The sequence below is a fragment of the Hemitrygon akajei genome, chromosome 6 (assembly GCF_048418815.1).
Source record: "Hemitrygon akajei chromosome 6, sHemAka1.3, whole genome shotgun sequence".
NCBI classification, from domain to species: domain Eukaryota; kingdom Metazoa; phylum Chordata; class Chondrichthyes; order Myliobatiformes; family Dasyatidae; genus Hemitrygon; species Hemitrygon akajei.
In genome coordinates, this window is record NC_133129.1 from 64,994,614 (window position 1) to 65,018,393 (window position 23,780).

Sequence of the window (23,780 nt, forward strand, 5' to 3'; positions counted from 1 at the left end):
GAATTTTAGTTCAGTGCTTTTAATGATATGCCCATGTCATAGCTGGAAACCATGTGCCTGAACGGGGCCGGGAGCGAGAGGGCAGCATGGTAGCAAAATGGTTGGTGCTTCACTTTACAGGTTCAATTCCCACCCTGTCTGTAAGGATCTTGCATGTTTTCCCCTACGACTGTGTGGGTTTCCTTCGGGTGCCTGAGAGTCCTGATGAAGGGTCTCAGCCCAAAACGTTGACTTTACACTCTTTTCCAAGATGCTGCCAAGTTCATCCAGCATTTTGTATGTGTTCCTTCGCATGCTCCAGTTTCCTCTCACGTTCCAAACACGTATGGGTTTAACTACTCACACGAGTGTAAATTCAGCAGCTCGGGCCCATTGGGCTAGAAGGGCTTATGACCATGCTATGTCTCTAGAAAAAAATCTCTGTAACCACTGGCTCATCCTGATTCCGCTTCTTCTTCAAGGAATAAAATAAAGCAGGAACAGTTCACTAAAAGCCTCCAATCACCAAAAAAACACTGCCCATTGGATGACTTGCACAACCAACACTTTTCTTATTTGCTTCCAAGATTCAGCTGTAAATAAATGGCATCAATTCAGCAACACCTTACATTCCGTCTAATGATGGCATGAACATTGATTTCTCAAATTTCTGCTAACTGCCCCTTCCTCACCATCTACCCCCCAATTCCTGTTTCCCTCTCACATCTTCTCTTCTTACCTGCCCATCACCTCCCTCTGGTGCACCTCCCCCTTCCATGGTCATCTACCCTCTCCTATCAGATCCCCCATTCTCCAGCCCTTTATCTCTTTCACTGATCAACTGCTCAGCTCTTTACTTCACCTTTCCCTCTTTTCCAGCTTCACCTATCACCTGCCAACTTGGACTTCTTCCTCCCCTCCCTCCATCTTCTTAGTCTGATTCATTCCCCCTTGAAGGGTCTCAGCCCAAAACATTGACTGTTTACTCTTTTTCATAGATGCAGCTTGGCCTGCCGAGTTCCTCCAGCATTTTGTGCGTATTGCATCCATTTAGAAGCCTGATAGGGCTTCCCACAGGTAATTTGCCTCTGAAAGTTCCAGAAATGTTGATCCCTAGCACAAAGGAAAAACACTTCTTGTTCTGATTGATGTCTGTGTGTTGTCCAACTGGGAAAGCACAAGCCACAATGATAATCACAACTTGCTTTATACACCTCAATGTTTTCCTGTATAACTCCGACAGCTTCAAGAACAAACAGTTTACGCAGGTCCATTAAATGAAGTGAAATGTTTTTAGGAGATTTGCAGATGCAACTACCCAAATCTGACAACTAGATTTAGGGTGGGTGATCAAATGCTTGATAAACGAGAGAAATTGCAAAGACAGTCTGAAAAGAGGCCAGGCACAGAGATGATTTACCTCTGGAGCTGTGCGTGTTACCCGTGCACTGACTGCCTAGCAAAGAAAGAGGCCATTCAGCCCTCCTGACCTGTGCTATTATTTATGCACCACACAAGCCCCTCCACCTCCCCCCCAACCCCACCCTCAGCTTCTTCTGTTTGTCTCTTCCTTATGTTTATCTAGATTCCTCTTAATCATACTGGAGAGCAGAGATGGTGGTGTTCTTCAATAAACCCATCTTGGTCAAAATCAGTCATCTATCAGTTTTTGAAAGATGCATTGAAGTGAATTAAATCCAGAGATTATGTGGAAGATGCATAATGACAGATCTAACAATCAGGTAGTAATAAGCAAGGTTCCATACCTCTGGGCTGGCAGTTACACCAATGTACAACACACAGGCCGAAACTGGACATTCAGTTTCACCACTGGTGTTCATGCCCCACAAGGCCTCTGCTACCCTATCTCACCCCTTCCCCATATTCTTTCCCTGTTTAGTGTTCCTCCAGTTGCTGGTAAATTGCCTGTAATTACTGGAGTGTGATTCTCTCCTAGTTTGACAGACTGATCTGTCTGATCCGATCTAGTCACTCAGTCTATGACACACGATTGTTTAGTTTTGTTCCTGTGGTTCTCCCATACACTTTAAAACAAATGCATTCTGGAAATGATGACTGTTGTGGAAAATCTACATGCTTCTTAATGATAGCAACCTTTCTTGAAGAAGTATAATTTCTAACACCTCGCACCAAAACCCAACATTATTTGGACATGGAAGGCAAATTATTTCCAAGGCAATCTCAGAACAGTATGAAACCCCGTCTGTTGTGTTGCTGTGGCCACACAACCGCAAGCTGTGGGTTCATGTGGCACTGCAGTCTGAAACACAGAGGTCCAAGCCAGCAGTCCCCTGCACTGCTTTAAAGTGTGGCCCTTTCTGTTGTCTCAGGTAGACCTTTTCAAAGGATATCAAGGATGTCCTCTCCGAAGAGCTGGCTAGTACATTCATCCTTCAATGAATATCACTGTCTATGTAGACTTTTGCACACTGATGTTTGTGGGGCCTTGCTATATCCCCAGGTGATGTCATTGATCTCGGGGCACACTGAAAGAGGTACAAAGGGCACCAGAGAAATGTACATTTTACTTCTTTCATTGCAGCGAAAGTAGCGCTTTTGAAGTATGAAATGCAAATCTCAGCAGACAATCTTTGCCCTACAAATAATTATGTGATGGCTACAAACTAATCTGCTCTTTTCCTTCCAAAACAGTGGCTAGGAAAGCTTTTGTCCATAGCAACTCATTCAAAGCGTGGTACCTCCAATGGTGTATTGCACCTTCTGTACTGCAGGAATGAGCTCAATACTTGCATCTCGGGAGCGAGAATCCAACTGCCTTTCAAGATGGAAGGCACTTTTAGATCTCTGCTCAACTCAATCTTCAAGGAGAAAAAGCATCAGAGGTTTGTGAGAGTCATGCTGGGGAAGGGCTGGGGAAAACAATTACAAAGTATATATATTTTGACATTTTGCATTGGACCAGTTAGTTGGATCAAGATAGTTCAGAGGACACTCAGCAAAACACATGCCTGAATCTGCTTGAATAAACCAAGTAATGAATAAACTTTAAAACTATAATTCATTAAATACAGTTACATATGCCACAAAATACAGATAACAATTTCAATATACTTAAGAATAACAAAATTTCAATTACAATTTCAACAACTTTTCCACTACAAAATAAATGCATGGCTAAAATATAAATGCAGGGAAGATCTTGCTTCGCCGATAAGTAAAACATTACGATTTCAGAACTTGGTTTAAAATGGTTAGAGAGCACCTTACCTTCAACATAAGTGGGAAAGGAGGCCAAAGCTTTTCTTGACTGAAATTAAGACAGACACTGCTTCAGACACCACACAACATGCTCTAGCCTGCCCACCATGTTATTTAACCCGAAGCATTTTAAACCAAACATACTGACAAGACTTGACATGCAGTATAACAAACCCAATGTTTTTTTTTTATTAACTCAAAACTGACAGAGTGAGAGGCATCTTGAGAGTCGCACCACCCTGACAACTTGCTTGCAGCTCTCGGGCATTTTTACCCTGCAAATTAATGGGTCAGGGATAATCATGTGGTCTGCAGTTTTATTTCCCCTCTTTAAATATTTATCCAATTCCTCTTTTGAAAGCCGCTAACAAGCCAGTTTCCACCACATACTCGGGCAGCATCCCCTAAATCACAAACAAACCCGTCAGATTTTTAGCCCAGTATCAAAGTTTCGTGTGCTTGTGATCTTTCAAGATGCAAATTCATTGGATCAATGACGGATTTAGGACAGGGTTGAAAAAAAAACATGAAAAGAATAACGCTCAACATGGAAATAGCTGCTGTTTAAAAACACAGTTAAAATCATTAACTTTCAAGATGCTTGACAAAAGATTTGGACTCAACAGAGGGACCATTTTCTTTTAACTGATTTCTTGCGATCTGGCAGACATTGCTCGGAGTGGTAGAAGCAGATTCATTAGTAGCTTTCAAAGAGGAATTAGACAAATACTTGAAGAGGAACATATGCAGGGCTCTTAGGCGGCAGGGGGAAATGGGACTAACTGGAGAGATCTCTCAAAGAGCCAGCATAGATATAACAGGCTAAATCAGTTCCTACTGCACTACACAAATCTCTGATCAGTCAGAAGACTCGCTGAAATAGAAATGTCCCACGTGCCTCTCATGGTGCCAGACAGACCCTTTGAGAGAACCCACCATCAATTAAACTGGCAAACATTTGTAAGAGTTTGAGGCAATATCACAATGGTCAGCATCCACAAAAATTCATTTCATACACTGTAATTATGTTATAAATTAGAAACATATATCAATTCTTAAAATGTTAGATCCTGTTAAGATAAGCAAGATTCAAGCATTTTTGAAATATTTTTGAAACATACTGCAGCATATTAACACCACAATGAAACATTCCTATTACCAGGACTTAAGACTCCAGAAACAGACTGTCAACACAAAATCAAGTGCCTTCAAATTATCCAGTAAGAATACCCCTTTAAAGGTCTAGATATTGAACTGAAACCAACTCAACTCTAACTCAAAGATCTTTGTGAACAGAGTATGTATCCTGCTGACAAGAGCATGATGGAATTCACACGTTGAATAACAGAACATAAAGAGGAAGTAACAGCACTTTGGGAATCTTAGACTACAAGATGCAAATCCATCTGAGTCTCCTAAATGGTGTGTCTATGACTTAGTTAGCAGCTAAAACATAGAATAGTATTGGTTTGAATGCAGGATCACCAACCTACAACATTTAACTTTGTTTCACACTCCACAGATGCTGTCTGACGTGCTGAGCATTTCTTCTGTTCTTATTTCAGTGTCACCACACATGGTATTTTGCATCTGAAGATTCTGATAATCTATTCTTTAATATTGTACCTAGTTTTGGCTAAATACTCAGCTATGAAGTAAACTGCTTTCAACCCTCATCTGTTCACAGGGTTTAAACGACCACTGTTCCTCATCCAGGCCTGCCCACCTGGAAAAAGTCCTTAGTAAACGTACACACATTCAGGATTATGGAAGAAGGGTCTCGGCCCAAAATGTTGACTGTTTATTCATTTCTGTAGATGCTGCCTGACCTGCTGAGCTCCTCCAGCATTTTGTGTTTTGATCAGGATTATTTTTAAGGTTGTGCTCAGCACAGGTAGCATTTTAATATGTGGAGTCAATGATTCCATGACTCTGAGCGTGGTGAGAGTGTGGAATGAGTGGCCAGAAGTGCGAGATGCAGACTCAATTTCAACATTTATCAGAATCAGATTTAATATCACCAGCATGTATCATGTAATTTGTTAACTTTGCAGAAGTAGTACAATGAAATACATTATAAAACAGAAAAAAACCTCTGAATTACTGTGTGTATATAAAATAATTCACTTAAATAAGTAGTGCAAAAAATGAAATCAAATTTTTTTTTAAAAAAAAGTAGTAAGGTAGTGTTCATGGGTTCAATGTCCATTCAGAAATCTGATAGCAGAGGGGAAAGAAGCTGTTCCTGAATCACTGAGTGTGTGCCTTCATGTTCCTGTACCTACTTGCTGATGGTAACAATGCGAAGAGGGCATGTCCTGGGTGAAGAGAAATGTGGATAGGTACATGGGTGGGAAGTGTATGGGCCCAGTTGCACGTCGATGGCACTAGGCAGAATAATAGTTTGGCATGAACTAGATGGGCTGAAGGGCCTGTTTCTGTGCTATAGCGTTCTATGACTCTATAACTCAATCACTTTAAAAGGCCAACTTACAATGTCAGAGTTTCTGGTTTGTTCGAAGGTCCCATCACTCCATTATGGAATTCCTCCATCCATTTCTCCTCTACAAGCAATAGAGATGCTTTATCTAGTTTCCCTGAAATACATCTTGGCTATTCATCTCAACCACTCTCCATGGGTGGGAGATTCACGTTCTCATCACACTCTAGAAATAAGATTTCTCTTCAATTCCCTATTGAACTTTAGTGACTACCTGATGGTAGAACATTACAGCACCGTACCAACATTAATGGATGGCCTTTACTTCCAGTCTCCCTTGGTGCAACAAATTTCAAGAGGTTTTGCCTCTTACTTATTGACGCTGAACTCAACAATGAATAAGGCAACACGCTTTGACGTTTTACCATGTTCTTTAAAAAAGTTACATCTCTAAACTGTTCCAGCTCTGATGAAGTTAACTGACTGAAAATAGTAACTCCGTTTCCCTCACTCCACACAGAGTCTGAGCCCTGAATGGCTCCAACATCACCCTTGGGGAAGCGACTGAAAGAATGGGCTGAGAGGGGAGAAGGGCTGATGATCAGTGGCTGGTAAAAAGGACAGGTCAGCTCTGTTGCAGCAATCTGCTCTTTCTGACAGTTCTCTAACCAACTTGAATGCCGTCTCTGCAAATCTTCCACACCAACGTGATATTGTGCTTACATAAAATTATGCACTTGTATAACAACAGGCTATTCAACCCAACCAGTCATGTTACACTTGAATGTCCTCCTGTCTTTCCTCATCTGTCTCTGTGAGTGTAACACCTTTCCCTTCGCCCTCATCAGTTTGTCTAACCTCCTCTTAAATGCATCCATAGTAATCATAGCTACCAACTCCTGTAGTAGCAAGTTGCTTATTCTCATTACTGTGTGGGCAGGGAAATGTTTTCTTATTCCTGACTGAATTTCCTAGTGACCAACTTGCATTGATAGCTTCTAGTGTTGGTCTTCCACACATTCTTGCTGTATTCCATTCAATCAAAATCTTTCAGTAGAGTTATACAGCAGAGAAATAAGCCCTTTAGCCCAGTTCATCAATTTAAGTATCACCTACCGGCCTCCTTTCCTTCAGAGAAATGAGACCCCATTTGGTTAGTACTGCATTGTATTATACATTTCTGGTCATCTTCATTGTAGATAGTTCCTTCATGTTCTCCAGTACCTCTATATTTTCATCGTCTGGTCTAACGGAGGCTCGATACTGGATTAGCACAATTTACCCATTTTTCAATTCACTCCCTTGGTTATAAGCCCTGATGCTTGGTTAGCCATGTTTATGGCCTTACTAACCTGCACTGCAACCTCTATTGACAGCACTGGAGGAGCTCAGCAGGTCAGGCAGTATCTGTGGAGGGAAATAGACAATTGAGATGGTTTGAGCCGAGACCCTTCATCTGGTCTGATAGGCACTATAAAGAGGGTGCAGCAAGGGCTGCTGGGTGATAGGCATATCCACACAAGGGGGTGAGGTTATGGGAAAAAGGCAGGTTAGCGGAGAGGAGTCCATGGCCATATCAGCCATGATCTTATTGAACAGCGGACCATGGGCCAGATGGCCTACTCCTGCTCCTATTTCTTATGTTCTTATGTAATAGGCAAATAGGGGAGGGGAAAGTGTAATTAGCACTGGAAACTAGGAGACAATAGACAGGACTGACAAACAGTAGACGATTTTGTTTTAAATTTAGAGATGCAGTGTGGAACAGGCCCTTGCGGCCTTTTGATCTGCTCCACCCAGCAATCGCAGATTTAATCCTCCTCACACGAGACACTTTACAATGAGCAATTAACCTACCAACCGGTACACCTTTGGACTGTGGGAGGAGTTGGAGGGCCCAGAGAAAACCCATGCATTCCACGGGAAGGACGTACAGACTCCTTACAGGTGACCCCAGAAATGAACTTTGATGCCCTGAGCTGTAATAGTGTCGCGCTAAGCGCTATGCTATCGTGGCGCCCACGATTCCATCACTCCAAGGTGATAAAAGGAGGGTGCAGTGTGGAACAAAGGCAGCGAGGTGGGAAGGCAGAGGGGAGTGCTGGGAAGGGCAACCAGTGGGAGGAATGTGTGCGTGAGAAGGGGGTGCCTTGACCTAAAACACTGACTGTCCGTTTCCCTCCACAGATGCTGCCTGACCCATTGAGCCTGTCCAGATTCCAGCGTCTGTCGTCTCTTGTCTGGAATTTCCATTGGTTGGTGTATTTGTACTCAGATGAGCTGGTTTAATCCTAAACTCGGGAGCGGTCAGTGTATCGTGCATGTCCTGTTTTCTCTCATCTCTCAAAGATGTGGCAGTAGATTAATAAACTACTTTGGTGTAGTTAAATGATTAAAGAATTGGAGGAGCTGTAAAACATGCAAGAGTGAATGTGTTGTAAGGATATAGCAAAATAAGGTGGGGTAGAGGAAGAGTTCAAAGTACATTTATTATCAAAGTATGTATACAGATACAACTCTGAGATTTGTCTCATCTTCTCCAGACTGCCACAAAACAATAAAAACCATGGAAGCCATTCAAAGAAAAACATCAATCCCCCATGCACAAAAAAACAAACTGCGCAAATAGCAACAAGAACATCGCCCCCCCACGTGCAATAAACAAATCGCGCAAATGGCAACAAGAACGTCGCCCCTCCACGCGCAATAAACAAATCGCGCAAATGGCAACAAGACAGACCACATGAAAACACAGAATAAAAACACAAGTTCAAAAGAGTCCATTTGAACTACAGTTCCAATCCATAAACCGCAGATAAAGAACTTCGATACCATCTCTGATGGGGGTGAGAGAGAGAGAGGGAGAGAGGGAGAGGGAGAGAGCGAGAGAGAAAGAGAGAGAGAGACCATTCGAATGCAGGGACCTTCCCTTGGCAGCAGTGAGTGAGAGGGAGAGAAAGACTTGTCACACGGAGACACCTTCTTCTAGCAGCCAGCAAGCAAGAGGCTGGAAGTCAGTGCTGAACACTCGCTCGCCTTCCTCAATAACCTCAATGTTTCAATCTTCCTCAATGCCTTAATCAGTGAGAAATGGAGTCCAGTCATGGATTTCTAAGCTTTTTGGCCTCTTGCCTCCTGAAACCTTCTCGGGGTCAGCAAAGAGCCAGATCACTCAATTGGCCTGAAAACACACCATCAAATTGTAGATCGCAGGCTCCAACAGTACCGGAACCACAGTAAAAAGAAAAATAATACGTGAGAGAAGTGGAAGAAACAGTTTTGTGAGCCATCTGAAAGATGTCACCTGAGGTAGTGTTGCTCACTGGCACTATCTAGACTGGATGAGACTCATGGCGCCAGCAATTGGGACTGATAGCCTCAATGGCATCCTGTGTTGTGATTTATTACTGCCTTGTTTTAGCTTTACCAGTCATCTGCCCATTCTGCCAATGTATGGCATCAGCTCTCCTCACTAACCAGCTTATGGTAACATTTCCAGTGAGATGGCGGTACACTCTCATGCCGCTGCTTCTACGGGGTCAAAGGTTATTGTATTTGTTAAATATATTTTTTTTACAATCACAAGGCCCTGTGGGGCATTAAGAACTTAAAGTACTGAAGGTCTCCCCCGTTAGCAAGTTGCTCATTGGCAGAGAAACTGAAGGAACTGGACGATGCAGATCAGGCTGCTGCCTGCGCCAGAGAAGCATGGGAGGAGTTGGTGCACGAAAGCGGTGTGCAGTCTAATAGTGAGTGATCACTTTAGTCACTCCTATTGTGATCGCAAGACACTATTGGACATTGTCAACATGGAATGCTGCAAGTCCGCTTTGCTGATTTATTAGCAAATGGGGAGTTGTGCAGCCTCGATCGTAGTGAGGACTGCACCTCAAGTCCCAGTGTCCTGTCTACAGCCGCCCAGGAGAGACGTGGAGTCAATGCGGTAAACCGGAGCGCCGGAGGTGTAGTGCTGCGTCCCAGAGTCAGTTCTGCCCCCCACTGTTCACTTGGCAGAAGACAAAGCTGTATTTGTTCCACTGCAGACTGCTGCAACATTCACACACTCAGGGACATGGACTATTCTTTTTTTGTGCGATTGTATTCTACTGCTACCTCATATGTGCTACACGTGCCTTGTGCCGTGTATGACTGTTGTGACAGCACCTTGGCCCTGGAGTAAAGCTGTTTCGTTTGTCTATATTGATAGATATTTGTGTATAGTTGAATGAGAATTAAACTTGAACTTGAATTTAGCCAGAGCATGGTGACTCTCTGCAAACTGCTCTCTCCAGATCCACTCATTACTTCTATTAATTTGATATGATCAGCATTTTTGGGTTACCTTCCCCCAATGAAAATCACTCAATCGAGGTAACTTTGTTTATTATATATACATATACTGAAATACAGTGCAAAACGGTTTTGCCTGCCACCCAGACAGATTCCTTCATCACATCAGCACACATGTGCATACTTGTGCATATGAGAATAAACTCAACTTTGACTTTGAGGCAGTACTGTACAGACGGCTGAATGGAGTTATAGTTACAGAAAAAATGCAGTGCAGACAGACAAAGAGGTTCAAGGTCATGACAAGGTAGATTGTGAGGTCTCGTTTTCAATTTATTGTACCAGGGAACTTTCAATAGTCTTGTGACAGCAAGTGAGATAAAGAGCTGTTTGAAAGGTGTGAAAGGAGGGTAAAAAAGAGCTCAGTACAGCATATTCATTACACTGAGCAAGAAGGATCTGCTGGGATTACTGTGGATAAATAAAAAAGAGGCTGAAGGTAATGGCCCTATTTTACCTCAGACCTGAACCCAATATTGTTACAGGCTCTTGGTAGGACTGAGTTTGGCCCAATTCGTGCACTGAGATGCTATGATAAGTCTTTGTTTGTATGCCACTTTGCAGACACATCTTTCCAGAGAAAAATACATCAAGGTAGGTCAAACAGGAAAGAGAAACAAAATGCAGAATATTGTGTTTACGGTTACAGAGGAAGTTAGAGCACTGCCGGAAGACAATGAAGTGTAAGGGCCATGACAACGTAGACTGAGGGATAGACTGTTCCACCGTTTGAGGGGGCGGGGTTGGGGAGAATAGAACAGCAAATTGACCTGTGAATGAAGGCCTTACACAGAGTCAGGAGGAGGAGGGAATCTGCAGTCTCACCCAGAATGCCAGCACAATCCACCCAAAGATCAAGTAGCATTTATCTGGAAATCAGAAACTGAGAGAAAAAAAACTCTCAGTACATTGAAATCTACAGCTAGACACTAGAATACTACAGCACAGTACAGGCCCTTCAGCCCCTGATGTTGTGCTGACCCATATAATCCTTTTAAAAAAAAGTACTAAACCCACACTACCCAGTAACATCCATGTGCCTGTCCAAGAGGCTCTTAAATACCCCTAATGTTTTAGCCTCCACCACCATCCCTGGCAAGTCATTCCAGGCACCCACAACCCTGCATAAAAAACTTACCCCTGATGTCTCCCCTAAACTTCCCTCCCTTAACTTTGTACATATGCCCTCTGGTGTTTGCTATTCATGCCCTGGGAAACAGGTACAGGCTATCCACCCTATCTATGCCTCTCATAACCTTGTAGAGCTCTATCAAGTCTCCTCTCATTCTTCTACGCTCCAAAGAGAAAAGTCCCAGCTCTGCTAACCTTGCCTCATAAGACTTGTTTTCCAATCCAGGCAACATCCTGGTAAATCTCCTCTGCACCCTCTCCATAGCTTCCACATCCTTCCTATAATGAGGTGACCAGAATTGAACACAATACTCTAAGTGTGGTTTCACCAGAGATTTGTAGAGTTGCAACATGACCGCTCTACTCTTGAACTCAATCCCCCTATTAATGAAGCCTAGCATCCCATAGGCCTTCTTAACTACCCTATCAACCTGTGCAGTGACCTTGAGGGGTGTATGGATTTGAACCCCAAGGTCCCTCTGTTCATCCGCACTCTTAAGTAACCGACCATTAACCCTGTACTCAGCCTTCTGGTTTCTCCTTCCAAAATCCATCGCCTCACAATTATTCGGATTGAACTCCAATGGGGGCTGTAAGGGATCTTAATGAAACTGTTCCCTTGCTTAGTACGGACAAGATGGGCTAAATGGTCTCCTCCTATACTATAAATTTCTAAGACAGATATGTGTATGCCAAAGATAGGAAAGAAGAGAAAGCAGTTATAAGCAAGTGCATTACTTTGGCAGTAACAAACCTGGGGAACAACAGGAGACAAAGGTTTTCTCCAGCTATATTTACTCTACCTTACTCCCAACACAGATGTAGCTGGCGTGTGTCCATGCACGGAGTCGGTACTGCTGACACGCAGAGCTCCTCATTTCACACAGACAAACTGTTCCTATGACTCAACCACATTGAATAATGGAGTATTACACTCCACCAGCAGGACTGCATCAGATTGCCGACTGTGCTGGGGATCAGTAACCTGGCCCCTGTCCAGAAGGCCATACAACCATTTCTGATCTGCCATGCACCACACTTCTCAAGAACAAACACAACTGGACTATCCACTCTGGAAAATTATTACACCAACTCATTTCTATTTGAAATTTTAAAAATCTTGATTTCCTTATTGAGATTAATTTGTCCATAATCAATTGCAAGCATATAATTTAGATCTATTAGTAACTGTTAATAATAGTATCTTTAAGAGTCACTTAGATAGGCACGTAAACATGCATGGAATGGACGGCTATGGACCACGTGCAGTCAGAAGGAATTAAGCATCATTAATTTAATTCGGTCAGCACCAACATTCTACATGTGTACCATTCTTTTCATCAAAATCTGCCCGAGTGTAGATTCATTTTCAGCAATATGGGCATTGCTGGCAAAGTTGGAATTTCTTACCCAATCCCATATGATGGGAGTTGTTCTGAGGATAGTGAGTTGCATCAGGAGTGGAAATGAATGTGGTAGCTGAGGGAAGGGAAGTTGATAGAATAAAATGAGATTAGTGTAAATGGATACTATAGCGTTGGGGGATGGAAGGGTCTGCTTCTCTAATGTGGGTTACTTTCGATTTCCAGCAACTGTTTTGGACCTGTTTCTGTTCTCTGTGACTCGACAACACCCTAGTGTGAGACTAGAGCCACATAAAAAAGACCTAGAAGGCAAGAATACCTCAACTTGTGGGACAATCACAAAGGCTAGACAGGATAATGTTAATTTTAACTAATGTGAAATTAATGTTTATAGGTTCTATTTTCATTATTTTAAGATTTTAACTAGAGCAATGAAGTTTTATGACACCAGTCACAAACCAAAAAATGCTTCATTATTTAATTTCACAGGAAACAAAAATATAAGCGTCAAGTTGTCATGGAGATCCTGGACAAGTGATCTTGCTCAATGGATAAACTGAACTCATGATTGATGGAGGAGAGGCCGACGAGTTTGAGGAGGCTGGGGGGCAAGCCAGAACCACTGAAGATATAGCTACGAATAATGTGTGCTTAAATCTGCACATTGTACAAAGATCAGGATCGGAGATTGATAGGGATCTCGGAGGGTTGTAGGAGGAGGCTGTAGTTGGGGTGGGGAGGGAGAAGAAAAGAGAGATGAACACAACGATCAAATCAAATTCAAATTAAAGATTCATCTCAGATTCTGGTCAGAATACTCCTGCAAAAGTTGAAAAACGATTACTCAAGGGCCCTTTACAATTACATGAGAAATACTTACTTGGACCTTTAATAGAGAAGGCAATGATTAAAAAAAAAGAAAAAATACATTAGACTGATGCTATGCTCAAAGAGCAAAGAGCTTCAGGGCAAATACAACCACCGTCTGTCCTACAGCCTTTGTAATAAGGAACATACATCAAGACACACAGTGGTGCATTTCCAATCACTTGATTTTCTCACAGAACAAGCAAGCATGCAAGCTATGAAGAAACCAAATTATTAAACTACTGAACTCAAATTCAACCGTAATCTGAACCCACCACCAAACCACTTCAGGCTAGCAACTCACTTGAAGCAAAAAGAAATCCCTTTGCTTTTGGACAACACACACTTAAGAGCACCAACACCAAAAACCGCAGACTCTGATATATCATTTCTACATATAACCCAGGCATTGAGTATAAATAAGTGTCTTCAACTAGTTTGTGTGATCATAGCTGTCTTTGAGTAGGATTTTTCCTCTGTTGTGTTTTAACGGTACTGGGGAAAAAAAGGTGGAGAAGAAGGGAAGGAATTCCATAGACCATTGTGTGTTTATGGATAGACTTAATGTAACTGGCTGGTGTTTCCTAGACACTTAATTGTCTTTGTTCCCTTGCACCATGGGAGGTCTTTGCAATGTTTTAATCATATATTTACTCAAGTGTGCTGGTGATATTTGATGGTAATGGTTAGAACCAGTGTCAATGAGGAAATTGACTTTAATAATACAAAGCCAGGGGCAAATACAATGGCTGTGCACTGTTCCCAACTTGAAGCAACTGGGATCAGAAGGATCCCATCTTCATGCTTTTGTGTCCTTCACCAGCTGATTTGAGTAGAGGCTACAATCACAGACTGGAAATATTCAAAGAGTACTTGCTTAAGAGAATTGCCCAAGGCCTCATCTAATAACGAGAAAAGTGTGTGTGTGTGTGTGTGTGTGTGTGTGTGTGTGTGTGTGTGTGTGTGTGTGTGTGTGTGTGTGTGTGTGTGTGTGTGTGTGTGTGTGTGTGTGTATGTGTGTACACACATCTAATGTAATGACCAGGCACTTGGTACTTCCTGTGGAAGTCTACTTATATTAAACAGCCACTTCTACAGAATTACTTGCCGTGAAAGTTGACTCCAATAAGGGAGACAGTTCCTTCAGAAGAGGAGCATGGGCAAGTGGATGTAACGAGGAAAACAATCAATTAGTAGAAGTTACTGTCTGTCACCAGTTGTTAATGCTCTGGTAGATAACCTTGCACCAATGCTTTGGCAAATAAAGACCAACTTAAGTACCTCTTAGATTAAATACAATTAAACACAAATATCGATGCACAAGAAAGCAAAACATTTTCATGTGTTTTTCTAAGGGCATCAAGTATTGAAAAAGGTTAACATACATAAACTTTTGAAGTTTATGGGTATGAAATCTTCACAGGATGTATCAGGTTAGCTTGGGAAGAGCAGGACTAGGGGAGGCAGTGAAAGAAGTTATATGCTGCCAGATTCGGGGTGTACCTCTCGATTCGTTGCTGTCTCTGCTGCGTCATGAATGTCTGTTCGATGCTGTGTCATGGATGACTCTGCACCTCGGGGAGATGACGACCCTGGTGAGGATGACTGCTAAAGGCAGGGAGTTGGGAGAGAAAGAAACATGTTTTCAAAAGTTTGGTCACAATGCAAACTACTTCTGGAGAAGACAAGAGCCTAAAACAACCGAGGAAGCTACTTTCTCTCTCTTGAAACCCAAAGTGATTTCACTCTTTTATAATCTCCACAGGAGTTAAACCCAAAGGACATAGTTATAACATGCCACACAACAATCTGACAAAATGTATCCAACATGCCCAAAAAAACATGAAGCTCAATATTATTTGCCTCCTTAATTCTTGAGAAAACTTGTTCCCTTATAGTCTTAATAAGAAGGAATAAACAATTTGATTAGCAGGGAAAAGTAAATGCCGGGTAAACAACTTCTAAAACATACAGTGCTTTTAAGTCAGTGTATTAATTACAACACGAACCTCTTCATCCTGATAATTTACCGGATACATCCAGAAGTTTTCCATTATGATTCCAGTTGAAGAGCCTCGCTTCCTACTGTCTTTCACAATCCTGCCTCCTGATATCTCTGCCTTACATTCAGTCAACGTGTGCAGAGCACCAGGGTCGGCTCAGAGTTATCCAGCATCACCGAGTGCATAGTGAAGATCGTAACAAGATATCCTGAACCTATCAGCTTTCATTGGCTTTAACGCCGTGGCAACCTCTCATGCTAACTGATGGAGGCAAAGTGATTCAGAAAAGCAACAACATGCCTCCGTGAGATTTGGAAATTAAAACGGCAAACGCTGGAAACACAGCGTGTAACTGTGGGGAGAGAAACAGAGTGAAATCAGCTACAAGGGCCATTCATCATGAAACTCTGTACCTCTAGCAATGGTTGCTGACTAACCAGTTTAAAACAAGTTGCTTAGACAACACTTCTCACTTCTTCAGGTCATCCTCAAGGTCCCTTTCAGCAGGCACATTTCTCTTCGAGATAGAAACCAATTAGCACAAAGCAAGCTCCAATAAACAGTAACGGGATCAAAGGATAAAACTAAACCAAGGCGGTACTGACTGAGCAGAATGCCCCTCTTCTCTCCAAGAGGGAGATAGGATTCCTTCCACATCTCACTGCAAGAGAAGACAAGGCCCATGTCTAACAACTCATCAGAACGGCAGTTCAGCAGACACCTTCCAATACCGTGGGGGTGTGCCTGGCTGCAGTGAGATGTATAGGCAAGTGTGCTATCCACTGCACATCATTCTGAAATTGACTACCTTAAAATAAATGAGGGGAACACAGTGTTATGCTTCCTTTGACAAATAATACTCCATTGGTTGTAAAGTGCTTCAAGACATTGAGAGGTTGTAGAAGGCACTATAGATATACCAGGTTACTTTTCCCCATAGCCTCCCTTGCTCATTAAGGTTTTCACCCTGTCGTTAATATACAACCATTTTTGCTGTGACTTTCTTGTAAAAATTGTGTACAACTTAGGTTTAATTTATATTTTTCTTATGAATGCTGTGTGTCTGGGACATTTCAGCAAGTAAGCTTTATAAATGTACTTGCGCATATGACAATAAACTCAAGTTTGACTTTCAGTTTGAAATTCTATTTAATGACACTGCAGTAAACGATTGCGGGAGGCTGTAAGTCTTTAAGAGACGTGGGGGGGGGTTGGTATTGCAACTTTAAACAGAGCTGTGCTACATGTAAAGCAGCACACACAGAATGCTGGACGAACTCAGCAGGTCAGACAGCATCTACGGAGAAGAGTCAACAGTGCACATTTCAGGTCCAGATGAGTGGTCTTAGCCCAAAATGTCGACTGTTTTCTCTTTTCAATAGGTCCTGCCGATTTCCTCCAGCATTCTGTGTGTGTTGCTCTGGATTTCCAGCATCTGCAGACCTCCTCTTGTTTGTGATACATGTAAGCCAGCAGATCTAAAAGCTATTCATATCCAGGTGGGTGAAGAGGGACCAACCTTCAAACATAAAGTCAAAGTCTTTGTATGATTATAATTAGCTTCCATATTTACCAAGGCAAGCACAGCATACACAAATGTTTAATTAATAATGTATAGAGGATTGAGCTTGAAAAGTCAGTGTCACTTTCAGAATTTGCCACTCAACTGATCTGAGCACTGCCCACATCATGCCTCATTTTCTCAAACACAATTTAGATATCAAAACACCACAGTTGCAACCCACTGGATTGAATTTTTGGTTTCAACAAAGCAATAAAGTTATTCTTTTACTTCTGTTGCTGGCTTCTCAATTCAATCCCATTCTACCACGACCCATAAACACTTCCTCAATTATTTAAAGTGCAGCTCATTTGACAGCATCATGAATAAAGGATAGATTGGAAAAAGTGCCGAACAAAGATGACGAACAAATCAGCAATCACTTTAATCATCTGATAAATGCAAATTGTCATATTTGACAAGTCCACTTAATTTCTGATATGGAACAGTTAGAGTAATGTGTGTCCCTGGGAAAAAACATTTCTAGAGCTGAATTTGTTCTTGAAATTGCACTTGGAAGAAGCCCCTATCACTAGTTCTCCTGCTGCGTTTAATAAAAAGCAAATTTATTCAACCAACAAGGTCCAACCTAGAAGCAAGAATTAATCTTCAAGCATTCTAAGGAGCAGCTTTGAAAGCTACCCAGATTCCAAAGAAGGTGAAGAAACAGCATAAACCATTAGTTATTACTGCACTCTAAAGGTAAAGATTTTTTTGAGTATTAGGTTTATTTGTCATAAATACATCAAAACATTGAAACGTACAGTGAAATATGTCGTTTGCGTCAAATCAAAGCAGTGAGGATTGTGCTGGGAATGCTTCCAGCTCTAACATAGCATAAACAACTTTTTAATCCAAACCTACGTGTCTTTGGAAAGCGGAGCAGCCGAGAAAAACCCACTCAATTATGGGGAGAACGTGCAAACTCCTTGCAAGCAGTGGCGGGAATAGAACCCTGATCGCTGATGCTGTAACAGCATTATGCTATCACTTCACCACTATGCTGCCCTGTGATAGGTCAGTCCCACTGTAGTAGTTACGAAGAATTCTTTAGGAAAAGCTCAGTTGATCAGGGGTTAACAGGAAACGGACTGACAAAACGCACAGAGCACTCACAGGAGAGTTGGTGAGAGCTCTGCCCGAAGGTTCCAAATCACAAAGTTATGAGTTCAACTCCCACTGTGGGAATCATTATGCGTTGACACCTAGGGCAGTAAGGTGGGAGCAGTGACCAGGCAACACATCAAGTTAGGCCCTGTCAGCTCAGGTGCGAATATCCCAGAGCATAAAAGAGCTGGTTTCTTGGTCATGCTTATTCCTCAGCCAACATCAATGAACAAAATTATCCAGTCAATAGTCTCTTTTTTCAGAGTACTGCTGTACACAAATTAGCTGCCACATTCCCTCATTACACCAAAAATATTTCACTTGGTTGGAACCCACTCTGGAATAGCCTGAGATGCCCAAGGTGTCAATGAGTACTTCAAAACTGAGATCAATATCCTTTGGTACTTCAGGAAAGTCAAAAGATTTGGGGAAGGGCGGGAAAGCAGAGGCGAGACACAAGATCAGCAATGAATGCCGTTGCCTGTTCCTATTCACTGGAGTGCCTCAGTAGACCAATGTGTTTTGTAGCAGGAAATGAGACCATCCAGCCAAATGCTTGAGTGTCAGTGCTTTGAAAGATATTTAGGAAATCCCACTCCCCCTGCACTAACATCTATGTACCTGTCATGCTGTACTGGACAATTTAAGAACACAAGAAACAGAAACCAGTGGATGTAATCAACCCCTTATGCCTGGCCCGCCATCCAATAAGATCTTGGCTGATCGTCTACATGAGAACCACCTCCTGCATTAATCCCAAGTCCCATAGTATCCAAAAATACATTGAATTGTCCTCAAAATACCCAGCCACTGAGTATCTAAGGCACTCTTAGAAAGGGAATTCCATTAATTCACTAACTTCTAGGTGAAGATATGCATCTCCTAAGTTTTCTAAAGGTGTTTTTAGAGGCTCTTAATAGGCATATGGATGTGCAGAGAATGGAAGGATAAGGACCAAGTAAAGAGAGAAAAGACTAGGTGTCATTAGCTTTAGTAGTTTGACACAACATTGTGGGCCAACGAGCCTGTTCCGGTGCTATACTATCCTATGTTCTAAATATTCCTCTCCGAGGCAATACCAATGTACCCTTTAACAAGACATAGGAACAAAATTAGGCCATTTGGCCCATTGCACCTGCTCCGCCATTTCATCATGGCTGATTTATTTTCCCTCTCAATCCTATTCTCCTGCCTTCTCCCCATAACTTTTGACACCTTGACTAATCAAGAACCTATCAAGCCCTGCTTGAAATATGCTCAATGACTTGCCCTCCATAGTCATGCGTGGCAATGAATTCCACAGATTCACCACTCTCTGGCTAAAGAAATTCCTCATCTCTGTTCTAAATGAATGTCCATCTATTCTGAGGCTGTGCCCTCTGGTGCTACACTCACCCACTATAGGAAACATCTCCTCACGTTCACTCTTGGAGAAACTTGGGTTGTTTTCTCAGGAGTGGCAGAGGTTGAGGGGAGACCTGAAAGAGGTTTATAAAATTATGGGAGGCATAGATAGGGCAGACAGTCCTCTCCGCCCCACCTCCGCAGAGTATAAATGTGAAATACTAGAGCAAAAAATTTCAAGGTGAGACGGGAAAAGTTTAAAGGGGGTATCTAAAGCAAGTTTCTTCAGACAGAGTGGAGGGTGTTTGGAATGGTTGCCAGATATGGAAGTAGATGAAGTGGCATTTAAAAAGCTTGTAGACAGACAAGTTGACATGTGGGGAACGGAGGGAGATGGATTACAGTTGGCCCTCCTTATCTACGAGGGATTGGTTCCGGGACCCCTCGCGGATACCAAAATTCACAGATGCTCAAGTCCCTTATTCAACCTGTCTCAATCGGTGGACCTTAGGACCCAGCAGAACCCCAGACCTTATTTAACCTGTCTCAGTGCAGTAGACATTAGGACCTGGCGTCAAGAGCTCTGAATCCAGAGTGTTTCTGTTCATGGAAATAATCACGATCACTACTGAAAATAAAGTGGAAATAATAAAGCGATTAGAAAGAGGTGAAATGTCATCGGTCACTGGAAAATCATTAGGCAACGTCAGTCAACAATCGGAACAATTTTAAAGGATAAATTGAGAAAGGCCCTGCCCCGATGAAAGCTACAATTATTACTAAGCAACGCAGTGGTTTAATTATTGGGTTTTGGGGTTTTGTGTCTGTGATCTTCCGCATCAACCCAGCACGTTTGAGAGTGCACTCAATAGCGGTCTGTCACTGGATCGAACTCTCGAGCCCCGCGCTGAAACATACATTCTTAACTGTTTTATATGCATAGAAAGGTAAAATATGTACTATATACTAAGACAAATGTTTGACTAACTGACGCTAAATAATATTGGATGCACCTGTTCCGACTTAGTGAGAGAACTTCCGATTTTCTTTGATCCCAATCCATGATAACCCACACACATCCTCCCGTATACTTTAAATCATCTCTAGATTGCTTATAATATCTAATACAATGTAAATGCTATGTAAATAGTTGTTATACTGCATTGTTTAGGGAATAATGACAAGAAAAAAAAGTCTGTACATGCTCGAACAACAAGTGCTGGAAGAGCACTTCCGGGTTTTCACGACTCATGGGTGGTTGAATTCGCAGATGCGGAGCTCGCGGTTAAGGAGAGCCAACCGTATATGCAGGCAGGAGGGATTTACTTTAATGTGGCGTCATGTTCAGCATAGAATTGAAGGGCCTGTCCTTGTGCTGTATTTTTGTTTTCTATGAGTACAAGAGGGAAGGATGAGGACCGGCCAAATAAAGAGGAAAAAAAAACAGGTAAATCCTTGAAATTCAGACTTGACCAGCCAGAGTTCATCTGAGCACAGGCAGCCTTATGAGTAACACAGATGGACTTTGAGCGTTGATCAATTATGGCTGAAAGAAGGACAACTCAAGGAGCTTCAAACAGGAAGCCTCACGTTTAGACTGGATGGGTCAGGACTGTTTTCCCCAAAGTGGCAGAGACGGGGGGAGGTGGGACCAGATAGTGGCTTTAGAAGATCATGAGGGGCTTAGATTTAAGGAGGTTGGAGAGAGTCATAGGTGGGGACTCATAGTTCAAAGTTCAAAGTACATTTTAGAAAATATATACTGACATTGGAGAGGATTCAGAGAAAATTCACGAGAATGATTCCAGAAATGAAAGGGTTACTGTATGAGGAACATCTGGCAGCTCTTGGGCTGTATTCCCTGGAGTTCAGCGGAATGAGGGGGGATCTCATAGAAACATTCTGAATGTTAAAAGGCCTGAACAGATTAGATATGGTAAAGTTATTTCCCATGGTAGGGGAGCCCAGGACAAGAGGACATGACTTCAGGATTGAAAGACGTCCTTTTAGAACTGAGATGCGGAAAAATTACTTCAGTCAGAGGGTGGTAAATCTGTGGAATTTGTTGCCACAAGCAGCTGTGGAGGCCAAGTCATTGGGTGCTTTTAAGGCAGAGATAGATAAGTTCGTGATTAGTCAGAGCATCAAAGGGTATGGGGAGAAGGCAGGGGAGTGGGGATAACTGAAGAATTGGATCAGCCCATGATTGAATGGTGGAACAGACTCGATGGGCCAAATGGCCTACTTCTGCTCCTATACCTTAAGGTGTTACATCTTTTATCAAAGTATGTATACAGATTATAACTCTGACCAATATAACAGGACCACTCTTCGTCAACTCGCCCCAGTCCGCATCGATTGCCCTGATGAAACTGCTCAAAAACAGTAACCAGAATCCGGGAACACATGCAACATGAACCTCAAAAATCATCCAAAATGAGTCCACTGCTACCAGCCTCACTGATCAATCCTTGCAGTATGGATCCCAGGAGAGGTATGAGGTGTAGCAAGGATCAGAGAGGAGGGTTGCACCTTCAATTGTACCTCCTGTGGGTGTGATGGGGTCAGACACTCCCATAGTGTTACAGAACTATCAGGACCAACCTTGGTTGGTCAGCGTTGTATTGGGATTAGAGAAAATGGAGACTGGACAGGTACCACTGAAGTGACGGGCCATCGGGCCTGTTTCCATGTAGTAAGACTCCACGCGCTGTCCCATGTGGGTGAAGTGGGCTCCACTTCCGAGTCTAATAATAATCAACGACCGAGGGTCATGGGTTGCACAATGCAAGGGCAAGCCCTTCGTCCCATTGGGCCCATTTCAGACTAGTGTACTTGTGTTTGTTGGGCAGCTTTCCCTTTCTCTTCATTCTGCTACCTCCAGGTTCCCACACAGGGATGCAATGCGCTCCACAGGAGTGGGTGCTGGAACGAAGGGCTGAGGGAATCCCTCAGCTGACCAGGACTGTCCAGTCCCTAGCTTGGGGCGGATAAGGCGCTGCTCCGTGGCATGAATCTGCCACCCTCGCAGGAGGGGGAGGACCAAATCAGCTGACCGTTCTCATCGGTCACTGTGGGGGGGACCGACATCAACACGTCTCAGCAGGCCTGAGATCAGGGAGATTCCCCTCTTGCGGTGAAGAGCCTCTCCCCAGGGTGGAAGGCCAGGTGCTGCAGCAGAATAGCAGAGCAGGCGAAGCCTTTGCCACACTCAGAGCAGGTTAAGGATTTCACCCTGCCAAGGATGGCCTGCTGCTCCAGCAAGCTGGCTGACCAGGTCACTAAGAGTGTTTCTCCTTCACTTGGTCAGCCTGGTGCCCCAGGAGGCTGGAGGAGGGGCTGAATCCTACTCACACTCAATGCAGACGAGGGGACTTTTCTTACCCTCCGCGGGGTGGTGAGCCAGCAGGAGAAACCCTTTCCGCAATAAGGGGATGTGAAAGGCCACTTACCAGTGTGGACAGAGTGGTGGGCCAGGAGGGTGTTGGAGTGGCTGAAACCTGTCCCGCAAGCAGAACAGGAAGGGTTTCAACCGCTCCCCATTTGAATTTTCTCTCCAATTAGAAAATAGTCAACCCTTTCATTTTTTTCTACCAAAGTGCATGACCATACACTTCCTGACAATGTATTCCATCTACCATTTCTTTGCCCATTCTCATCTAAGTTTTTCTGTAGACACTCTGCTTCCCCAAAACTACCTGCCCCTCCACCTATTTTTGTACCATCCACAAACTTGGCCACAAAGCCATCAATTCTGTCATCCAAATTACGGACATATGATGTAAAAAGATGTGGTCTCAACAGACTCTGTGGAACATCACCAGTACCTGGCAGCCAACCAGAAAAGACTCCCTTTATTTCCACTTTTTGCCTCTTGCCAATCACACAATGCTCTATCCATGCTAGCATCTCCCTATAATATCATGAGCTCTTATTGTTAAACCCTCTTATGTGCAGCACCTTGTCAAGGGACTTCTGAAAGCACAAGTAGACAACATCCACTGACTCTCTGTTGTCTATCGTGCTAGTTATTTCTTCAAGGAATTCCAACAGATTTGTCAGGCAAGTTTTTCCCTTAAGGAAACCATTTTATCATGTGCCTTCAAGTACCCCGAATCCACATCCTTATAAATCGACTCCAACATCTTCCCAACCACTGAGGTCAGGCTAAATGGCCTGTAACTTCCTTTCCTCTGCTTTTCTCTCTTCTTGAACAGGGGAGTGGCATTTGCAATCTTCTAGTCCTCCAGAACCACGCAAGACTCCATTGATTCCTGAAAGATCATTACTAATGTCTCCACACTACAGCCACATTTTTCAGAACCTTGGGGTGTACACTATCTGGTCCAGGTGACTTATCGACCTTCAGACCTTTCAGTTTCCCAAGAAGTTTC

At 43.0% G+C, this 23,780-nt stretch overlaps 1 protein-coding gene across 8 annotated transcripts in view; it reads right to left on the bottom strand.

Annotated features, from left to right (window-relative positions):
* Positions 1-23,780, bottom strand: part of LOC140729106 (amyloid-beta A4 precursor protein-binding family A member 1-like) — a 174,307-nt gene that overhangs the window by 45,193 nt on the left and 105,334 nt on the right. For 7 of the 8 annotated variants that reach the window (XM_073048512.1, XM_073048504.1, XM_073048509.1 and 4 more), the window contains 2 exons: positions 14,875-14,979; positions 3,229-3,268 (listed from right to left, as the gene is read on the bottom strand). In XM_073048512.1, the coding sequence (XP_072904613.1) occupies positions 3,229-3,268; positions 14,875-14,979 (145 nt within the window). The remainder of the gene's footprint in view (positions 1-3,228; positions 3,269-14,874; positions 14,980-23,780) is intronic. The other variant, XM_073048511.1, reaches the window with a different exon arrangement.